The 18,448-nt window shown below is 38.9% G+C and overlaps 1 protein-coding gene across 1 annotated transcript in view; it reads left to right on the top strand.

Annotated features, from left to right (window-relative positions):
- The window catches only part of slc35d1a (solute carrier family 35 member D1a), a 77,461-nt gene that overhangs the window by 43,274 nt on the left and 15,739 nt on the right, over nucleotides 1–18,448 (top strand). The window contains exons 8-9 of the mRNA XM_028810983.2: nucleotides 7,577–7,669; nucleotides 14,725–14,792. Of these exons, the coding sequence (XP_028666816.1) occupies nucleotides 7,577–7,669; nucleotides 14,725–14,792 (161 nt within the window). The remainder of the gene's footprint in view (nucleotides 1–7,576; nucleotides 7,670–14,724; nucleotides 14,793–18,448) is intronic.

Below are 18,448 nucleotides of genomic sequence, written 5' to 3'. Positions count from 1 at the left end.
AAAAAGAAAAAAGTACATTATTCCCATATAACGGCTTGGTACATTTTTATTTATGTAAAATTTTTTTTTTTTTTTTTTTTTTTAACCAAACTTAGTTTTCTAATTTCTATATTGTTCCCAAAGCACAGAACTTGGGAAATAACGCATCACTTAATTAGTACAGGAGTCCATTTAAAAACATAGATAGATACTTTATTAATCCCAAGGGGAAATTCCCATACTCCAGCAGCAGCATACTGATAAAGAACAACAATATTAAATTAAAGAGAGATAACATTGCAGGTATAACTGACAGTAAGTTTGTATAATGTTAACGTTTACCCCTAACCCCGAGGTGGAGTTGAAGAGTCGCATAGTTTGGGGGAGGAACGATCTCCTCAGTCTGTCAGTGGAGCAGGACGGTGACAAGCAGTCTGTCGCTGAAGCTGCTCCTCTGTCTGGAGATGATCCTGTTTAGTGGATGCAGTGGATTCTCCATGATTGACAGGAGCCTGCTCAGCGCCCGTCGCTCTGCCACGTATGTCAAACTGTCCAGCTCCATGCCTACAATAGAGCCTGCCTTCCTCACCAGTTTGTCCAGGCGTGAGGCGTCCCTCTTCTTTATGCTGCCTCCCCAGCACACCATCGTGTAGAAGAGGGCGCTCGCCACAACCGTCTGATAGAACATCTGCAGCATCTTATTGCAGATGTTGAAGGACGCCAGCCTTCTAAGGAAGTATAGTCGGCTCTGTCCTCTCTTGCACAGAACATCATTATTGGCAGTCCAGTCCAATTTCTCATCCAGCTGCACTCCCAGCTATTTATAGGTCTGTACCCTCTGCACACAGTCACCTCTGATGATCACGGGGTCCATGAGGGGCCTGGTCCTCCTCAAATCCACCACCAGCTCCTTGGTTATGCTGGTGTTCAGTTGTAGGTGGTTTGAGTCGCACCATTTAACAAAGTCCTTGATTAATTAATTAATTAATTAATTAGCAGAAAATGGTTGGAACAAAAACCTGCAGCCACAGCGTGCCCCCAGAACTGAGGTTGGGAAACACTGATGTAGACTATGGGAGTGCTTGTAATAAAATCATACACACTTCACAAGACAGAACGATATTTACAAAAAACTACATTGTACATTTTGCATCTTCATTTTATTTCTGTATTTTTTAGAACTCATTTTGTTGCTGACAACCACATCATTGTGATGTTGCAAATCTTCAGTCAGGTAAGGTTAGTAGCAGTTGGCAGGGGTCAATCAAAACTTGTTGCAAAGCAGGATTTGAAGATATTTTTAATTTTGTGTGAGTGGAGTAACAAGAAAACCAACCACAAGCCCCTTTACTCGCTAAATTCAACAGTCCTGGAATATGAAACAGCGAGAATAAGGAAAGCCAAAATAAAGAACTGAACAAATACCACTGTTCAGTTTTACATCCTTCATAACACGCTCTTGCCAAACTGCATACTGCACAACCCAATGACATTATAGACCAAACCCTTTTTTGAGTAAAGCATTTTTTTAACTGGTATCCTTTACGTGTGAGTTTGTATCTACACATACACATTCTTCCTCAAACCTGCTTAATCCAAATCATCCATCCATCCATTATCCAACCCGCTATATCCTAACTACAGGGTCACGGGGGGTCTGCTTGAGCCAATCCCAGCCAACACAGGGCGGAAGGCAGGGCACCAGCCCACCACAGGACACACCAAGCACACACTAGGGACAATTTAGGATCGCCAATGCACCTAACCTGCATGTCTTTGGACTGTGGGAGGAAACCGGAGCTCCCGGAGGAAATCCACGCAGACACGGGGAGAAGATGCAAACTCCATACAGGGAGAACCCGGGAAGCAAACCCAGGTCTCCTTACTGCAAGGCAGCAGTGCTACCACTGCGCCACCGTGCCGCCCTAATCCAAATCAGAATAGTAATAAAATGCATTGCATTTGTCATTTCAACAGTTGGCAAATCACAAATATTAACACTGCTTTTTACGAATTCCATACCAAACTGCATATAACAGAGACACATGGATTACATGGTGCACTGCAAACATTAACCCTGAGGTCTGCTTTGATTACTTAGATTTCAATCTTATAAAACTTAAGTTTTTTTTTTTGTTTTTTTTTTAAAGGGAATGTGTTTTATAAAAAAAAAAAAAAAAAAAAAAAAAAAAAAGGTGGGGTATGGCAATGAAATACATAAGGATGGGTCAATTTGTGTTGGCTTTTACTCATTTGAAGTGAACTAAATCTCTCCTGAACAGAAAACCAATCAAAGATAAGCTCTATCAATGCATCTTTTTTGGAAAGTTGGTTGTATTGGATGGCCTTCAAATTGGCAAGACCAGTGCCATTGACTTGGGAGTGTGAGAATATGGTTTATCAGAACATATATGATATAATGTGAGACCTACACCAAGTTAAAGAAACTGATTGTGGTCCGTTAAGTGTGGTGGTTGATACAAGTGGAGCATTTTATATAACCCTATAAAAACTATTTCTCTTGTGAAGCTTGATAATGGTAGTATAATGCTATTGACATATCAATATTGTGAGAAATCCTGGGGGAAGATCTGCCACACTAGCAGGACAGAAACTCACAATTTATATTCAAAGTCACATGAGACGCAAGACAGGAATTACCCCTGGTGGGGCGCCAATCCATCATAAAGCACTCTCTCTCACACCAGGCTAGTTTAAAGTTACCAAGAAATACTTGGCTTTTGGTTTTCTTCTTATATACCATAGTATCTGAGGGAGAATGTGCACAGTCCACACTTGTGATTAGCGATTAGATACCTTTGTTAAATTCTAACTAAAAGGGATGCTTATGCTTAGGTATTCTCAATTCACAAATTATTTTAATAACTCAGGCAGGTGTTGGGTTTTTAGCATTTTCATAGATATGAATGAGCACAGAAACTGACCCCCCCAATTTTCCACCTTCAATCATTTTGTACTTTCATGCTCATGTGTTGCTGACTGTAACCAGCAGCGCACACAGTAACCTCAGGTAAGCAGTTTGATTGGTAACTGGCTGTAATTCCCAGCACACTACGTACGTGTCGAGGGTGTGTCACCTCATGCAGTACCGTTGCCGGGAGGGGGAGGTGAAACCGTTAGTGATTCTCCAGCAAAGACTGCCTCTCTGTGCTTAAAGATCAGCCGTCAGTGGTGGCTTTTGTGCCATCATTAGCTCTTTTCCAACTCTGAGGTACTGTGATATTATCAAAAACTGCAGAATTAAGGTCGACATGCTGCGCACACCCCTCTTTGAAACTATTTGTGTTTCACAATTTAATATATAGTAATGTTGCTTCGCTCTCATTTTATTTCAGTGCAAGTTCTATTTTGCTTGTAAAATTGGGAAATGAACACCAGTAAGAACAGGGCTTGGTAACTGGAGGGCTGCATGTATGCGTTTTGTACTTTGAAATTAGTTATTCTGCTACTGTATATCAGTGTAGGCCTGGAAAGGTGAGGTGGCTGTAAAAGTTGAGTACTTTCTTTGGTCTTTGTATAAGAAAATTGGTTCAAACTTCCCATCCTTTTTGTGTGTTGCGGAAGCTGTAGTACGTTTAAGGTTTTTTTTTTTTTGAAGGTATTATTGCACACACAGCATAATATTATTAAAGTTTATATAAAGAAGATTGGGGCATCTTGCTTAGCAAATGATGAGACAGTTTGTCTCAATACTTAATCAGCTGTCACTTACAAAGACACTGGATTCTTTTCACTTATATGACTGAGCATTTTATTATTTAACTAGACATTAAGCCCGTTACAGTAACGGGCGCTAGAATAGTAGTGCATAAACATTAGTAGGAACAGTCTATATTAAATGGCAAAGGACCGTCTATTTTCTGTTACAGCAATACTGGCTTGTATGTGGCTGTAATATGCGTGACTGTATTGTGTGCCTTTAATTTTCTCTCACAGTAATACATCTCTCCAGCAAGTATTTTAATCTGTGCTGGCATGCAGCTGATTATTGTATGTATGGCGTCTCCCCAGCAACAGATTTTATGTGCACAAAAATAAATCTACTTTTAATAGTCATCCTATTGTAATATCATGAAAATTCGTATATTTAGGAAAACACTTTACCGGGCCAAGTTTGTTAATCGCAAATCTGACATCCTCAGAGTGAACAATAAACACTAATCCCACCTCTTTGGGGAAGCTGGTCTCCGCATGTCAGTACCCGATTGGATTTTTCGTGCGTTATGTTTTAGGTCTTACCTCATTTACCGAAATCCGATTGGATCGGCCACGCGATATTTTATAGGTCCTGCCCTCTCTGTCTTGTGTGACGTGTCAGGCGGCCTTTGAAGCATCTGCTTTAAAGCATCGCACCGTGCCCCGCGCATGCACACTTCACCAGAAGACACACACACACGGACACATGGACGCACACAGGGATTTTATTAAAGAGGATTTGGCTACCCTGAATGTGTATTGCAACATTTAGCTGGAAATAAAAAAAATAAAAAAATAAAATGCTGTACAGATCAATCCATACTGTAACTAAAGCACTCTGTACAGAATGGTTCATACACTATTACCATGGAAATTTCTCTTCATTGATACTGCAATATAATACAGTCAATTGTACTGCACAATGATATACAACCATGTACATCAAGTTACTTATTATGCGGAGTAACCCATCCATCCATCCATTTTCCAACCCGCTGAATCCGAACACAGGGTCACGGGGGTCTGCTGGAGCCAATCCCAGCCAACACAGGGCACAAGGCAGGGAACCAATCCTGGGCAGGGTGCCAACCCACCGCAGGACACACACAAACACACCCACACACCAAGCACACACTAGGGCCAATTTAGAATCACCAATCCACCTAACCTGCATGTCTTTGGACTGTGGGAGGAAACCCACGCAGACACAGGGAGAACATGCAAACTCCACGCAGGGAGGACCCGGGAAGCGAACCCGGGTCTCCTAACTGCGAGGCAGCAGCGCTACCACTGCGCCACCGTGCCGCCCACATGTGGAGTAACATGAACAAGAAATGGAGTGAAGACAACTTAAGCAATATTTAATCTGAAACTAAACACATTGGGTCAAATGAAGTAAATAAGCTGCACAGACAGACCAGTCCAAACAATGGTGGTTTAATGTCTCCCTGCACATCGATCTTTATACATCTACTGAGGCGTGTGTGTGTATGTTTATTCAATCATTTCTTTTTCTTCATCGTCCAGCATGTGCTCTTGTAGGGATAACAAAGTGTCCGCTATCTTGACTTATATATTTCTGTGAGTGTGTGTGCTCTTGGTGTGTATGTGCATATTTAAATTATGAATCTCAAACGTAGGCCTGGACCTGTGAATATATGGATCAGACTGCAACAATCCCGGTGAAATAAAACAGTTTCTGCAGCAATTATTGCTGGACATAGGTCAGACCATTTTTGAAGGATATAGCGATAAGCACAGGGCCAGAAACAATAGGCCTGGAGTTTGTAAAATGACAAAACACAATGCAACTTATTTGAAAAAGAGAGGTCAACTTTTTCAGAAATCATTGTTGCACAGTGGTTTTCACAGACACATACAGTACAGACGGCATACCAAAATCCACTTTTCCGGACGTTTTGAACATTGTAGAATCAAAATCTGAACTTGATTCATGAATTTTTTAAGCCATCACCAAACTTCCTTTTCCGTGGAAGTAAAAGTGCAGAGAAATTGCACACCAGCTTTCTTGTGGGCCTGTGTTACACAATTGCACCGTGCAGACACTGCAGTCACTGAAAATAACCATCTGTACGGCATCCAGTGTATGGCAACAACCCACACACCAGACCAATAAACTGAAGTTTAAGAAATGCACATACCAATCTGTGAAGCACTTTCTACCATTGTAGACGCATAACTGTTTCCTCATTGTTTGTTACATTTAGGGATTATTTTTTGTATTTTATGTTTATTTAGAAAAGCATGACATTTATGTTTTTTTCTAGTTTCATATTTTTGTGCTAATGTTAAGTAAAAACAAACTGTACAATTTTACCAATTTATCTGATACTGCAACCGCTATTCATGCACTGATGTTTCTTTTAAAATAAATGTACTGGTGGAGGATTACAGTATATAATGTAGCCTGTGCAAAAATTTTATATAAAGAAGTATCTCTATTGCAAAATAGACTTGGCTATATTAAACATCAAGGTATAGATAATGCAGTGCAATAGTGGAATATTATGCTGCTTACAGATTCTTCACAACTTTCAAAGCCTGTTGCTTTGCTATCAGTACTGTCCCTGTCGCACAGGACGCTGTAACGTGGTGTAGTAACATCTGGTTAGATGTTTTTAACCCCTTGGAGATTAATAACATATATAAAATCAAAAGTTATATTTGGACATGGTGCATATGTGCAGTACATAACATAACTCATGAATTCTGTGTGTTTGCTTATGAGGAGAAAGATGAAACCATTTTATTGCACCCAAAGTCTCACTCTGCTCACTTACATAGAAAAAGATTTATTAAAATGGGATGTAATGTTTATTAAGGTTATTCATAAAAATTGTATTCTGTCATTTATTTGAAAATCTAAAAGAATATTTAAAAGACCCAAATGAGTAATGCAATGCAATACAATACCTCAATAATTTGCACCTATCAGTCATCATAGTTTGCACCACAAGTTAACATAATGAATTATTTATAAATTAAGAGAATTTGAAAGTACAGAGACGATCTGCAGTACAAATTGCAATTTTGCAAGCAACTTTGACCTTTTAAAGAAGCTCCAGAAAACATGAATTACAGTTCTTAAGAGAGTAGTCTACAGTATAATCATTTAAAAAGGTGATTGGAAAGGGTCATCATAGTTTTAGGGAAGGTGGTGCAAGCCCTTTAGAGTAAAGATTAACCACTTGATCATTTCCAAATATTTTGGAAGACAACATGGCTTGGTATCTTTGTGCTGTATTTGATCTCTTCTTGCCTTGTACTGATGAGCAATGGTGTTTTAACTTGCTGCTGGGTAAATGTTTCAAATAAAATGGCCACTTTTGAATGACCTTTAATTTCTTTTTGTTGTCAACAGATGACTATTAGGCCATTATTAGATAACAGGCCATTTTAGAGAATTGATAAGTTTTATGAATTGCTGCAAGCACGTGTGCTATTCATATTGCTTTTTTTTGTATACTTAATGCAATTCTGTGTGGGACATATGGGAGTATTTTGAACATTTTTTTTTTTGTATTTTAGGATGCTAATTGTGCAGTAGGTAGATTATTGGCATATTCAATACATTCTTGTAAAAATAATTGTGCTGCTGGGTCTGCTGTTATAACTAATAGAATGTGAATTGACATTATTGGTGGCTCATATCAGGGTGAGAAGTGGAACAAGGATGTTACAGTAGGGATTTGTGAAAGAATAGTAAGTGACAAACCTGGGCTGCATCGTAAAAAATATGCTTAACTATAGCTTCTTGTGATTAAACCTTAACCAAACAAAAAGATTAAACATGTTTGGCTTTCTCTTACACTTATTTATACTTATTTTTTTTTTTTTTTTTTTTTTTTTTAATGTACAGGAGCTGGGAAAGTATGGTCTGCTGTATTACAATGCCCTTTTTATGCTTCTTCCAACACTGGCCTTTGCGTATTTCTCTGGGGACCTGCACAAGGTAGGCTCTGCTGCTGCTGATCGACTGTATATTATTACATTTTTCCACAGGGTCCACAGAATATTGCCAAGATGACCATTTCTGATGATGCTGAATATGAGTAGTTGATTAGGTAATGCTGATCACAGCTTGACATTAGCTAACCAACCTGGCTCTGAGCACATTTGTGTGCATGACATGTTTAAATCTTTACACTACCTTTTCCAAGTTTTTCTTAGTAATAAGGGAAAAAATTATTTAGGTTCCATTTGCTAAACTATGATTGAGATGTATCAAAGGATAATCAATTTTTTTTTGGCCTGTTCATGCGAGTCCACACAGAGGAATATTTTTCTGTGTGGTGTAAACTGACACAATTTTCAGTCAGGCTGGATAAGAGAAGTGGATTGGCATAATTTAAATAACCATCTCAGCTATTCCAGCCTCCATGAAGTGATCACAGAATGAAGGTTAGGGTTAAGAGGAGGATTCCTGAATACACTGTGCCACTGAAAGAAACTTTCATGCAACCTGCATGTCAATTTTATTACTTTTTAATGGTATTAAGCTGAAATTGTAATTAGTACTTTACAAAATATATTGTACTTTGAATTGGATTGTTGCTAGTACTGTTTCTGGTGTTGATTAGTAACACTTTCCCAGCTACCTTGTTCCTTCAGACATTTTCAGAAATCTCAAATCACTTAAAGCAATACTGGTAGAGAAATAAAGGATAAAAACCAAAGCTATTATAATAATATTATAATAAATACCTATTATATTTTAGGTAGTTTTAAACCTTCCTCTAAACTGCAGCTTACCCAGTTTGATCACTAAAAGTTATCCAGGCCTTTGTATGTATAAATACTATTTTTTCTCCCATGTGTTTTCTCTCCTGAATGAATGTGAAAATCTTTGCTAATAACATTTTATGGCGTCCACCAAACAGTAAAACTCTGATTCCAGATATTGCATTCATAAGAATATCTTCTGAATGCTTTAAAATCACTTGAGGGTTTTTTTGGTCCGGCACTCTTCATATGATATACTGTTCAATTTTTAGGCCAAAAAAAGAAATAGGAATCGTGATATAGGCATGTGGAATGCCATTTTATGTTATATCAAGGTTGCTGATCACAAATGTGATATTCTTGATAATTCAGTTGTTTACCAGTGGCTAAAGAATGCTAAAATGACAAAACAAAGACCCACACGTTTATGTTTGAAATTTAAACTATTTTAAGGTCAATGATTACGAAAATGGACCACTATCCGAGGGTGAAAAAAATGACAAATGTGTGTTACAATTGAGAATATTTAGACTTTTAAACATTTAAATTGAAGCACACATGATGTAGCTATTCTTGTTAATTATGTACTTCTACCTTGTGAAGTAAATCATTACTTTTCTTATGAATCCCAGAATTAGGCCAGCTTACACTAATTCAGACTTTTTTGTGTTAAGGTAAAATCAATAGAATCTTGCCAATATTGAATGCAATTATAGCTTAATTTCTCCTTTGTCATCTTGGACCGTTTAAAGTGGGCAGAGATCTTGTGTTGCTCTTTTATTGCAGTCTGATTGAGTGTGTAATTAACTTTCTGCTTCATTCCCTGGTTCAGTGTCCTAACAAATCAAAATTTAACCTCGAAGTTGGTTACCAAACATCCATCCCAAATTACTGGAGGTAGTATGAATGTGTGTCAGAGGCTAGGGTTGAAGAAACTGGAAATCATTTCAGCTGATATTGGACAACTACGAAATTGCCGAGGAAAGTCGTTTTAAAGATTGAACTATAGTTCTTTTCAGAGTAAAAAAAAAAAGGGGGTAGTAAAAATTGTAGGGGTCTAGAACTATTCATTCGCAGTAACTAAAGTCTTGGTATAAACATTCTGTCAAGACTGTTAAAAGTAGATAGCAAAGCGTTGTTCTAATTGTTTCAGTAAGAATTCCTTTTAAAGAAATGGGATATTCTTCACTGGCCAAGTTAATCACCATACTATTCAGTTACTAAAGGCAAAACTGAAGGCAGAAAGACCAACAAACAAGCAGCAACTGAAGGCGGCAGCAGTAAAGGCCTGGCAATGCATTTCATGGAGGAAACACAGCAATTGGTGATGCCCGTGGGTTCCAGACTTCAGGCAGTCATTGACTATAAAGGATTTTCACCCAAGTATTACAATAATGCATATATTATTAATATACTTTTGAGCCTCTGGAAATGGATGGACTCTGTGAAAGATGGCCGTAACTTCTGAAAGCTTAATGCAATAACTTTGTTAAACTTCTTACATTAAAGCTGAAAGTCTATACTTCGGTCACATCTTGATTACTTAATTTCAAAACCATTGTGGAGGTATACAGAGAAACATTTACAAAAATTGCAATGTCCATATACTTATGGACCTAACTATGAAGCGGTGTGTGTTTGTATATATATATATATATATATATATATATATATATATATATATATATATATATATATATATATATATATATATATATATATATATAATATATATATATATATATATATATATATATATATATATATAATATATATAATATATATACACACACACACACAGACAAATGGACATAATTAACCACTATTAAAGAAGAATTCCATAGAATGCACAGGCAGAGCCATCAAAATTAAACAATAGCAGCATTTTCTGAGTAGTAATAAGTGATGATAGACTTGTTGGCTCTGGGCACATTTGTGGGCATTATGGGTTCAAATAAAGGTGGAACAAGCTGGCCATGTTCATCCCTTATGCAGAGCCCCTCGCCTTTCAAAGAAAAAAAACAAAAAAAAAAAACTGTGAAGACTCCCCTCTTCCTCAAACACCTTGTGTGCCTATTAATGCAGTTTTGATTCAGGGTTCTTTAATGGGATAAGGCAGCAATGTTGCTTTTGTGTTGTATTGTAGTTAAGTTGGTCAATGGTGTTCACTGTTAACTTTTGAGTTTTCTTCTTTAAATATCTAAAGAAAATGGTTTATTTTGACCTTGGAAATGGTTTGTCATAGCATAAGGGTTGACATTTTAAAATACCGAATGGAGAAATGTATACAAATCTTGTCTTGCAGAACATAATGATGACTTTCAAGGGGATTGAATACTTTTGCACACCACTGTATATGGCTTGGTCAGTGTTACTTTTAGAATTGCAGAGAAAAAACAATGTTCTGGTACTCCAACTTTCCCTTGATATGACTGTTTGAGCTTTTTTAAAAATCATTAAATAATGTCAGACATTTGCATTGCAGAGAAAACAAAGAGAACACCTTTGTATTTCAAAATGTGGTCCATTTCTGCCTGTTTTGTTGCTGTTAATGTATGTGCTCATTTCAGTGCATATATGTCTTTGCAAATATTAACAGGTCAAGTAATGTTCCTGACAATGAAATGAAATATACTAAATTTCCATAGCTTGCATCTTCTACTTCTTTCGGCTGCTCCCATTAGGGATTGCCACAGCAGGTCATCTTTTTCCATATCTTTCTGTCTTCTCCATCTTGTTCTGTTACACCCATCACCTGCATGTCCTCTCTCACCACATCCATAAACCTTCTTTTAGGCGTTCCTCTTCTCCTCTTGCCTGGCAGCTCTATCCTTAGCATCCCTCTCCCAATATACCCCTCATCTCTCCTCTTTGCATGTCCTAACCAACGCAATCTCGCCTCTCTTGACTTTGTCTCCAAACCGCCCAACCTGAGCTGACCCTCTAATGTCCTCATTTCTAATCCTGTCCATCCTCATCACACCCAATGCAAATCTTAACATCTTTAACTCTGCCACCGCCAGCTCTTTCTCCTGCTTTCTGGTCAGTGCCACCGTCTCCAACCAATATAACATAGCTGGTCTCACTACCGTCCTGTAGACCTTCCTTTTCACTCTTGCTGATAACCATCTGTCACAAATTACTCCTGACACTCTTCTCCACCCATTCCACCCTGCCTGCACTCTCTTTTTCACTTCTCTTCCACGATCCCCGTTACTCTGAACTGTTGATCCCAAGTATTTAAACTCATCCACCTTTGCCAACTCTACTCCCTGCATCCTCACCATTCCACTGACCTCCCTCTCATTTACACACATGTATTCTGTCTTGTTCCTACTGACCTTCATTCCTCTTTCCTCTCTAGATCATATCTCCACCTCTCCAGGGTCTCGCTACAGATCACAATGTCATCAGCAAACATCATAGTCCACGGGGACTATAAGAAATAAAAGTGTCAGAGATGATCCCTGATGTAATCCCACCTCTGTCACTCCTACCGCAGACCTCACCACTGTCACACTTCCCTCGTACATATCCTGTACAACTCTTACGTACTTCTCTGCCACTCCCAACTTCCTCATACAATACCACAGCTCCTCTTGAGGCACCCTGTCATATGCTTTCTCCAGGTCCACAAACACACAATTCAACTCCTTTTGGCCTTCTCTATGCTTCTCCATCAACACCCTTAGAGAAAACATTACGTCCATTGTGTTCTTTCTTGGCATGAAAACATACTGCTGCTCACTAATCGTCGCCTCACTTTTTAACTGAGCTTCCACTATTCTTTCCCTTCATGCTTTGGCTCATTGATTGTATCCCCCTGTTATTGCAGTCCAGCACATCCATAGCTTGCATCAATGTGGCCCCAAACGTACCAAATATCACAGCTAACATGCTAAAACAATGCATAGACATAATACAACAGTAAGAGCTAAATATAACTAGTAATATGTTTCGCCTGTACACAAAAGTGTGTTAAGCAGTGATCTATTGGATAGGAATCTGTCTTTTCACAACGTACACCATTATATAAAACGCCCAAATACATACATTCAGTCAGAACATGCAGATGGGTTTGAAAAAATAAAAATGCTCAGGAGGCACAGAATTTTGTCATTTATCAAAATCCTTCAAAGGTGTTTACACTAACCTGGGAAAAAGTAGTTCTTTAGCATAATGTCTTTGTTTACTTAAATGACTTAACTTTCCTCATTTGGCCTGTCTAAAATTAACTGGCATACACACGAAAAAAATCTCTTCGCAAAAAGAGAAAAGGCAAAATGAGTTTGAATAAAAGCAGACAGAATCACAAAAACAATTTTGTGCCCAAAAACCGAGAAGGAAAATATAGCATGCAACAGACACAGTTGGAGGAAGAAGTGCTTTCAAATTTCAGCAAATTGAAAATCAATAGGGCAGAGTCTATTACTTCCCCAAAATGTCAGAAGAGCTATCAATCTTGACATGCTTCCAAGGCGTCCCTGTACGGAGGGAAATTACAGCTGTGTGTAATGTCCAGCAGGGAGCCCTAGCTCATTAGGGGGACATGGTTCAGTGCTGGGAATTGCTGTACAGAAGGGTTGTTTCACTTGCAGTCCCATCTGAAAACCACAAGAATAATCACAACAGCAGCACTGCAATTCAAACAGTACGTTTTGGCTTGGCTTGTATTCAAGAATCTTACAGTAAATAAAACCACTGCCAAGCTCTGTCAAGTAACCCATTAGGTGAGCTGCTTGCCGTGCTCTTGGTGATTGTGTTCATGAGATACTGTCAGAGTGTAGAAGTTTACACAGAGCACCAACTCGGACATCTCCAGGCTGGTGGTCCAGTGGTTGTGGGGTCTCAAAATGCTATGTTGGCAACACTTTAAGAAAATATTTTGGTACAATAAACCAATCTGTGCCTAACTAGAAATACACCACCCCTTTTCTAGAAATCTCTGCAAAACAAAGACCTGAATGTTTCTCTTGACAGAGTCCAAGATATGCTTTTTCACAGATTTATATAACATGAAAAGAAAAGGCAAGCAAAAGGCAAAGGCAAAAAGAATAAGCAAGCAATCTAGCATAATGATGATAATCAGAAACATAGTTTAGAACACCTCCGTTTTTCCACTTTTTCTTCAAATTTAGGCCTTCTTCAGGGACTGACTAATAGTTTACAACCTACAGATGTTCTGCAGCAATTAAAGTCAATGAAGCCTTGCAAGTTGAAGCAAACAGTTTGCACGGGTGCCCCAACTTCTGTTGATTGCTTAAAAACCTTCAGTTTGTCTTAAAGTGGAGATGGAACAGATGGTTTACTACACCCTCTACACCTTAGAAAGTTGTAAATTCTTGTGATAATGGCAAGAAAACTACAATTAACAAATAAATTGAGACAGAGCATTATTACCCTTAAAAATGTAGACCTTTCATTTAGAGAAATTCCAGAAAAAACAAATCGGTGTCAGTGAGTCCAGTAGTGTCCCACACAATCCAAAGGCCACTGGAAACTGGAAGAAACTCTGATTAGAAGAGATCTGGCAGAGCCAAAGTCAGAACTCGATTAGAAGACAAGTTTCTGAGAGTTACCAGCTTGCATGATAAGGGTTGTGACTTACATATAATATATAATGTACACGTAAAATGTCATTCTTGATTGAAGTATTGAGTATTTTTCCCTCTCTCATGCTCTCCCAAGTGCCTTGCAAAAAGACCTGTTATACAGTAGGTGCCACTGTGTAGAAATGCTAGGTCATGTTAAAATACAAGGCAACCTTTATTCTAAAAAAGCTGAAACCCATGACATAATTTGGCTGAGGTCCTATGGTTGAAATCTTTAGACACAGAGGTGCTTGTAATCAATTTTGGGAGCAAGACAATTTTTCCTTTTTCCAAGGAAGGTTGAGTACTGGAGTTAGTTTCACAAGTGCTTGCTGTTGGCCGTATTTTTTCTGTCCTTTTCTGACATCGCTGTATAAACCTCATATGGATGAAAAAACTCTTTTTAAAACAAAGACAGCACTGTACAACTCACCTAGCCATTAAAATGCTTCATTTCAGTGGGATCTGAATGTTAAACTGGTAAATACTTGTCTAGTGGCCTTTTTTGCAAAATAATTTTTGAAAAGTGATACATTTTCATTAATCTGAACAACTGTTTCTTTAGCACAAATCTGACAAGCCAGTGGTTGAGTACAGAAATGTGAAGTAGTCATGTGTCCAAAAAAGTTGTAATCGAGACATTCCCCTCTATTTCACATAAAATTATTGATGATATCCATATTTTTCATTCTAGACAATGGAATATGAGCACTGGTCGGATATGATGTTTGCATTCCAGTTTGGTCTATCCTGCATAATGGGGTAAGTTATGACACTATCTGAGAGAAAGCACAGAAGAATTAACTAGGTTGGATTCATGAAATAGTTGAATTATGAAAACTGCACCTTTTAATTCAGGGGTGAGCAAAGTCTTTCCTAGGGGGCCACAGTGTCTGCAGGTGTTTATTGCAACCCAGCTGACTCATTAGAACTCAATTTATTACTAATAAGGCACTTATTACTGAAGTGGCATTTTTCTGTTTCATTTTGGTTGTCTTTGCTTGTCAGGTTTTTGAAACCATCCATCCATCCTCTCACTTCTGCTTATCCGAGATCGGGTCACGGGGACAGCAGCTTGAGCAGAGATGCCCAGACTTCCCTCTCCCCGGCCACTTCTTCTATCTCTTCCAGGGTAATCCCGAGGCGTTCCCAGGCCAGCCGGGAGACATAGTCCCTCCAGCGTGTCCTGGGTCTTCCATGGGGCCTTATCCCAGTTAGACGTGCCCAGAACACCTCACCAAGGAGGCGTCCAGGAGGCATCCTGATCAGATGCCCGAGCCACCTCATCTGACTTCTCTCGATGCGGAGGAGCAGCGGCTCTACTCTGAGCCCCTCCCCGATGACTGAGCTTCTCACCCTATCTTTAAGGGAAAGCCCAGACACCCTGCAGAGGAAACTTATTTTCACGATCTCGTTCTTTCGGTCACTACCCTTAATTGCTTATTTTAGTCTTAAACAGGTGCATTCACTGTTTTTAATTGTTCCTTATTAGCAATGTGATGAAAATGACAAAGTAATGTAGCTCGTTTTTGTTTACTTATATGTGTAATCATTGTGCAGTGTTTGGTTTAATAAATTACTCAGAAGGAAACTAAAGAGAAAGTGAGGATCTGAAAATTATTCACAAACTTTAGGGTTCAATTCATTTGGATTCGGATCATATTATTGTGTGTGTGTGTGTGTGTATATATATATATATATATATATATATATATATACACACACACAGTGATCCCTCGCTATATCGCGCTTCGCCTTTCGCGGCCTCACTCTATCGCGAATTTTATATGTAAGCATATTTAAATATATATCACGGATTTTTTGCTGGTTCGCGGATTTCTGAGGACAATGGGACTTTTAATTTCTGGTACATGCTTCCTCAGTTGGTTTGCCCAGTTGATTTCATACAAGGGACGCTATTGGCAGATGGCTGACAAGCTACCCAACTTACTTTTCTCTCTCTCTGTCTTGCGCTGACTTTCTCTGATCCTGACGTAGGGGGTGTGAGCAGGGGGGCTGTTCGCACACCTAGACGATACGGATGCTCGTCTAAAAATGCTGAAAGATTATCTTCACGTTGCTATCTTCTGTGCAGCTGCTTCCTGAAGCGACATGCTGCACGGTGCTTCGCATACTTAAAAGCTCAAAGGGCACGTATTGATTTTTGACTGTTTGTTTTTCTCTGGCTCTCTCTCTCTCTCTCCCTGCTTCTGACAGAGGGGGTGTGAGCTGCCGCCTTCAACAGCTTTGTACTGGCGGTGCTTCACATACTTAAAAGCCAAACAGCCCTATTGATTTGTTTGCTTTCCTCTGTCTTTCTGACAGTCTGTGCTCCTTACGCGCACTCCTTTGAAGAGGAAGATATGTTTGCATTCTTTTAATTGTGAGACAGAACTGTCATCTCTGTCTTGTCATGGAGCACAGTTTAAACTTTTGAAAAAGAGACAAATGTTTGTTTGCAGTGTTTGAATAACGTTCCTGTCTCTCTACAACCTCCTGTGTTTCTGCGCAAATCTGTGACCCAAGCATGACAATATAAAAATAACCATATAAACATATGGTTTCTACTTCGCGGATTTTCTTATTTCGCGGGTGGCTCTGGAGCGCAACCCCCGCGATGGAGGAGGGATTACTATATATATATATATATATATATATATTACTAGCTGATTACCCAGTGGCTTCGCTCACTGAGTGCAAGGGAAAAAAATAAAATGTAGTCTATAATTTATTAAACAGTAAAACATTAACATTTTAAGAAGTAAAGATACATTGAGCACTACTGGAGTGGTTTTGGGTAAACTACATTTTAAAGGTGGTATAACACAACAGGTAAGTTATACTAACCGCAGCTAAAATGTATTTGGATCATCTCTTGGCAGTAGATCCCTTTTGAAAGGCGCTACACGACCGCTGTGGTATAGTAATGACATTTTCTATGTGATCGTCCAAAGTTGTGCCTGACAACCTTGCACTATGTGCCTGTGATTTAAGAGAAAAATAATTTTGATAAATGTGGACGCTGCCCTTCCGTGCTTAACGGGCAGAAGGTCCAAACAATTCCCAAGTCCAACACTTTACATGAAGAGGTCTGTACATCTTCTTAGATGTAAACTCTCCATCTTCTTAAAATAATTGATCACAAAAGCAACCTTGAATGTTGCAGGGTTTTAGTGACCCGAACTCACCTTAAGGGACAGTAAGTAGTCATGCAGGGCAATTTACAAACAGAGTGTAATCTGTGCCATTGAAGCAGGACTCATTCGCAAAGATTTGCACTCTCCCAGGAGAGGGGGACTTCAAGTGTCACAAACAGTGCGAGAAGAGAGGACGCTGCCCGAAACTGCGAAGCTCTCAACCCGGCGGAGCAGCCGATATTCCGCGCCTCCCAGCGTCCACTTTGTTCTCACGACCCCTCGCCGCTGAAGGCGGTCTCGTCTTCACATTGTTTACAGCTTGGCGCAATTAAAAAGTAGAAAGACGCAAAGCTGTTTTCCTCATCTCTTCTACTATCAAGTACTGCCAACTAAAAAAAAGTTACAATGTGGCAGTTTCCGCGACAGTCATGTGGACGAATAAATAAAACGTATCTGTCAGAACGCGCCTGGCGGCGGACACTTCAGCGGTGTAGTCCAGAGAGGGCTGGGAGAGGGCGACGCGGGGCACACTTCTATGGGATAGATCGGCGTGTTTGTGTTTACTTCTTTTTAATATCAGTAAAATAACTCTCACACAAATAATAACAATTCGTAAAGACGATATAAAAATGGTGTCCACAAACGAAGTGATTAGTTTCCTATATTATAATATGTTCTGTGGTCATACGTAATTTCCATATCGCGTGGTCATACGTAATTTCCATTTCATACGTAATTTCCGTTTCATACATAATTTCCATATCGTGTGGTCATACGTAATTTCCGTTTCAAATGCGAAAAGAATTTTATATATATAGATGATCATTAAAATGGAAGGTAACACTTTAGGTACTGCAAAATGCATTTATTACTTATGTACTGTTATGTAACAAGACCTCGACGAAGGCTCCTTTGGGTTGGTGTTCATGACCCTTACAAACCATCAGTAAAATGGTTATTCATCTGGCCTACTAAAATAGCTTCACTTTGGAACGGTCTGAGTTGGCATAGGTGAGACCTTTTTCTCTTGATATTACATACTTAAGTAAAAGATATGGAAATCATTCATATTCAGAAGTCATTTTACCAGCAAATCAAATGCCACACTGCACAACAATGAATAACCTATTTACTGATGACTACTAACCATTAAGACTACAAGAAGCTTTAGTTATGTGGTCTTGTTACATAAGAGTAAATGAGCAATAAATTGCAGTGCCTAAGCTAAAGTGTTAACAAAAGGGAAAAAAGATCTATGATTTAAGAATGACCTGACACTGC

Source organism: Erpetoichthys calabaricus, chromosome 10, assembly GCF_900747795.2.
Source record: "Erpetoichthys calabaricus chromosome 10, fErpCal1.3, whole genome shotgun sequence".
Lineage (NCBI taxonomy): Eukaryota > Metazoa > Chordata > Cladistia > Polypteriformes > Polypteridae > Erpetoichthys > Erpetoichthys calabaricus.
Note: the sequence above shows the minus strand (reverse complement) of the source record. Positions and strands in the feature narration are given on the sequence as shown.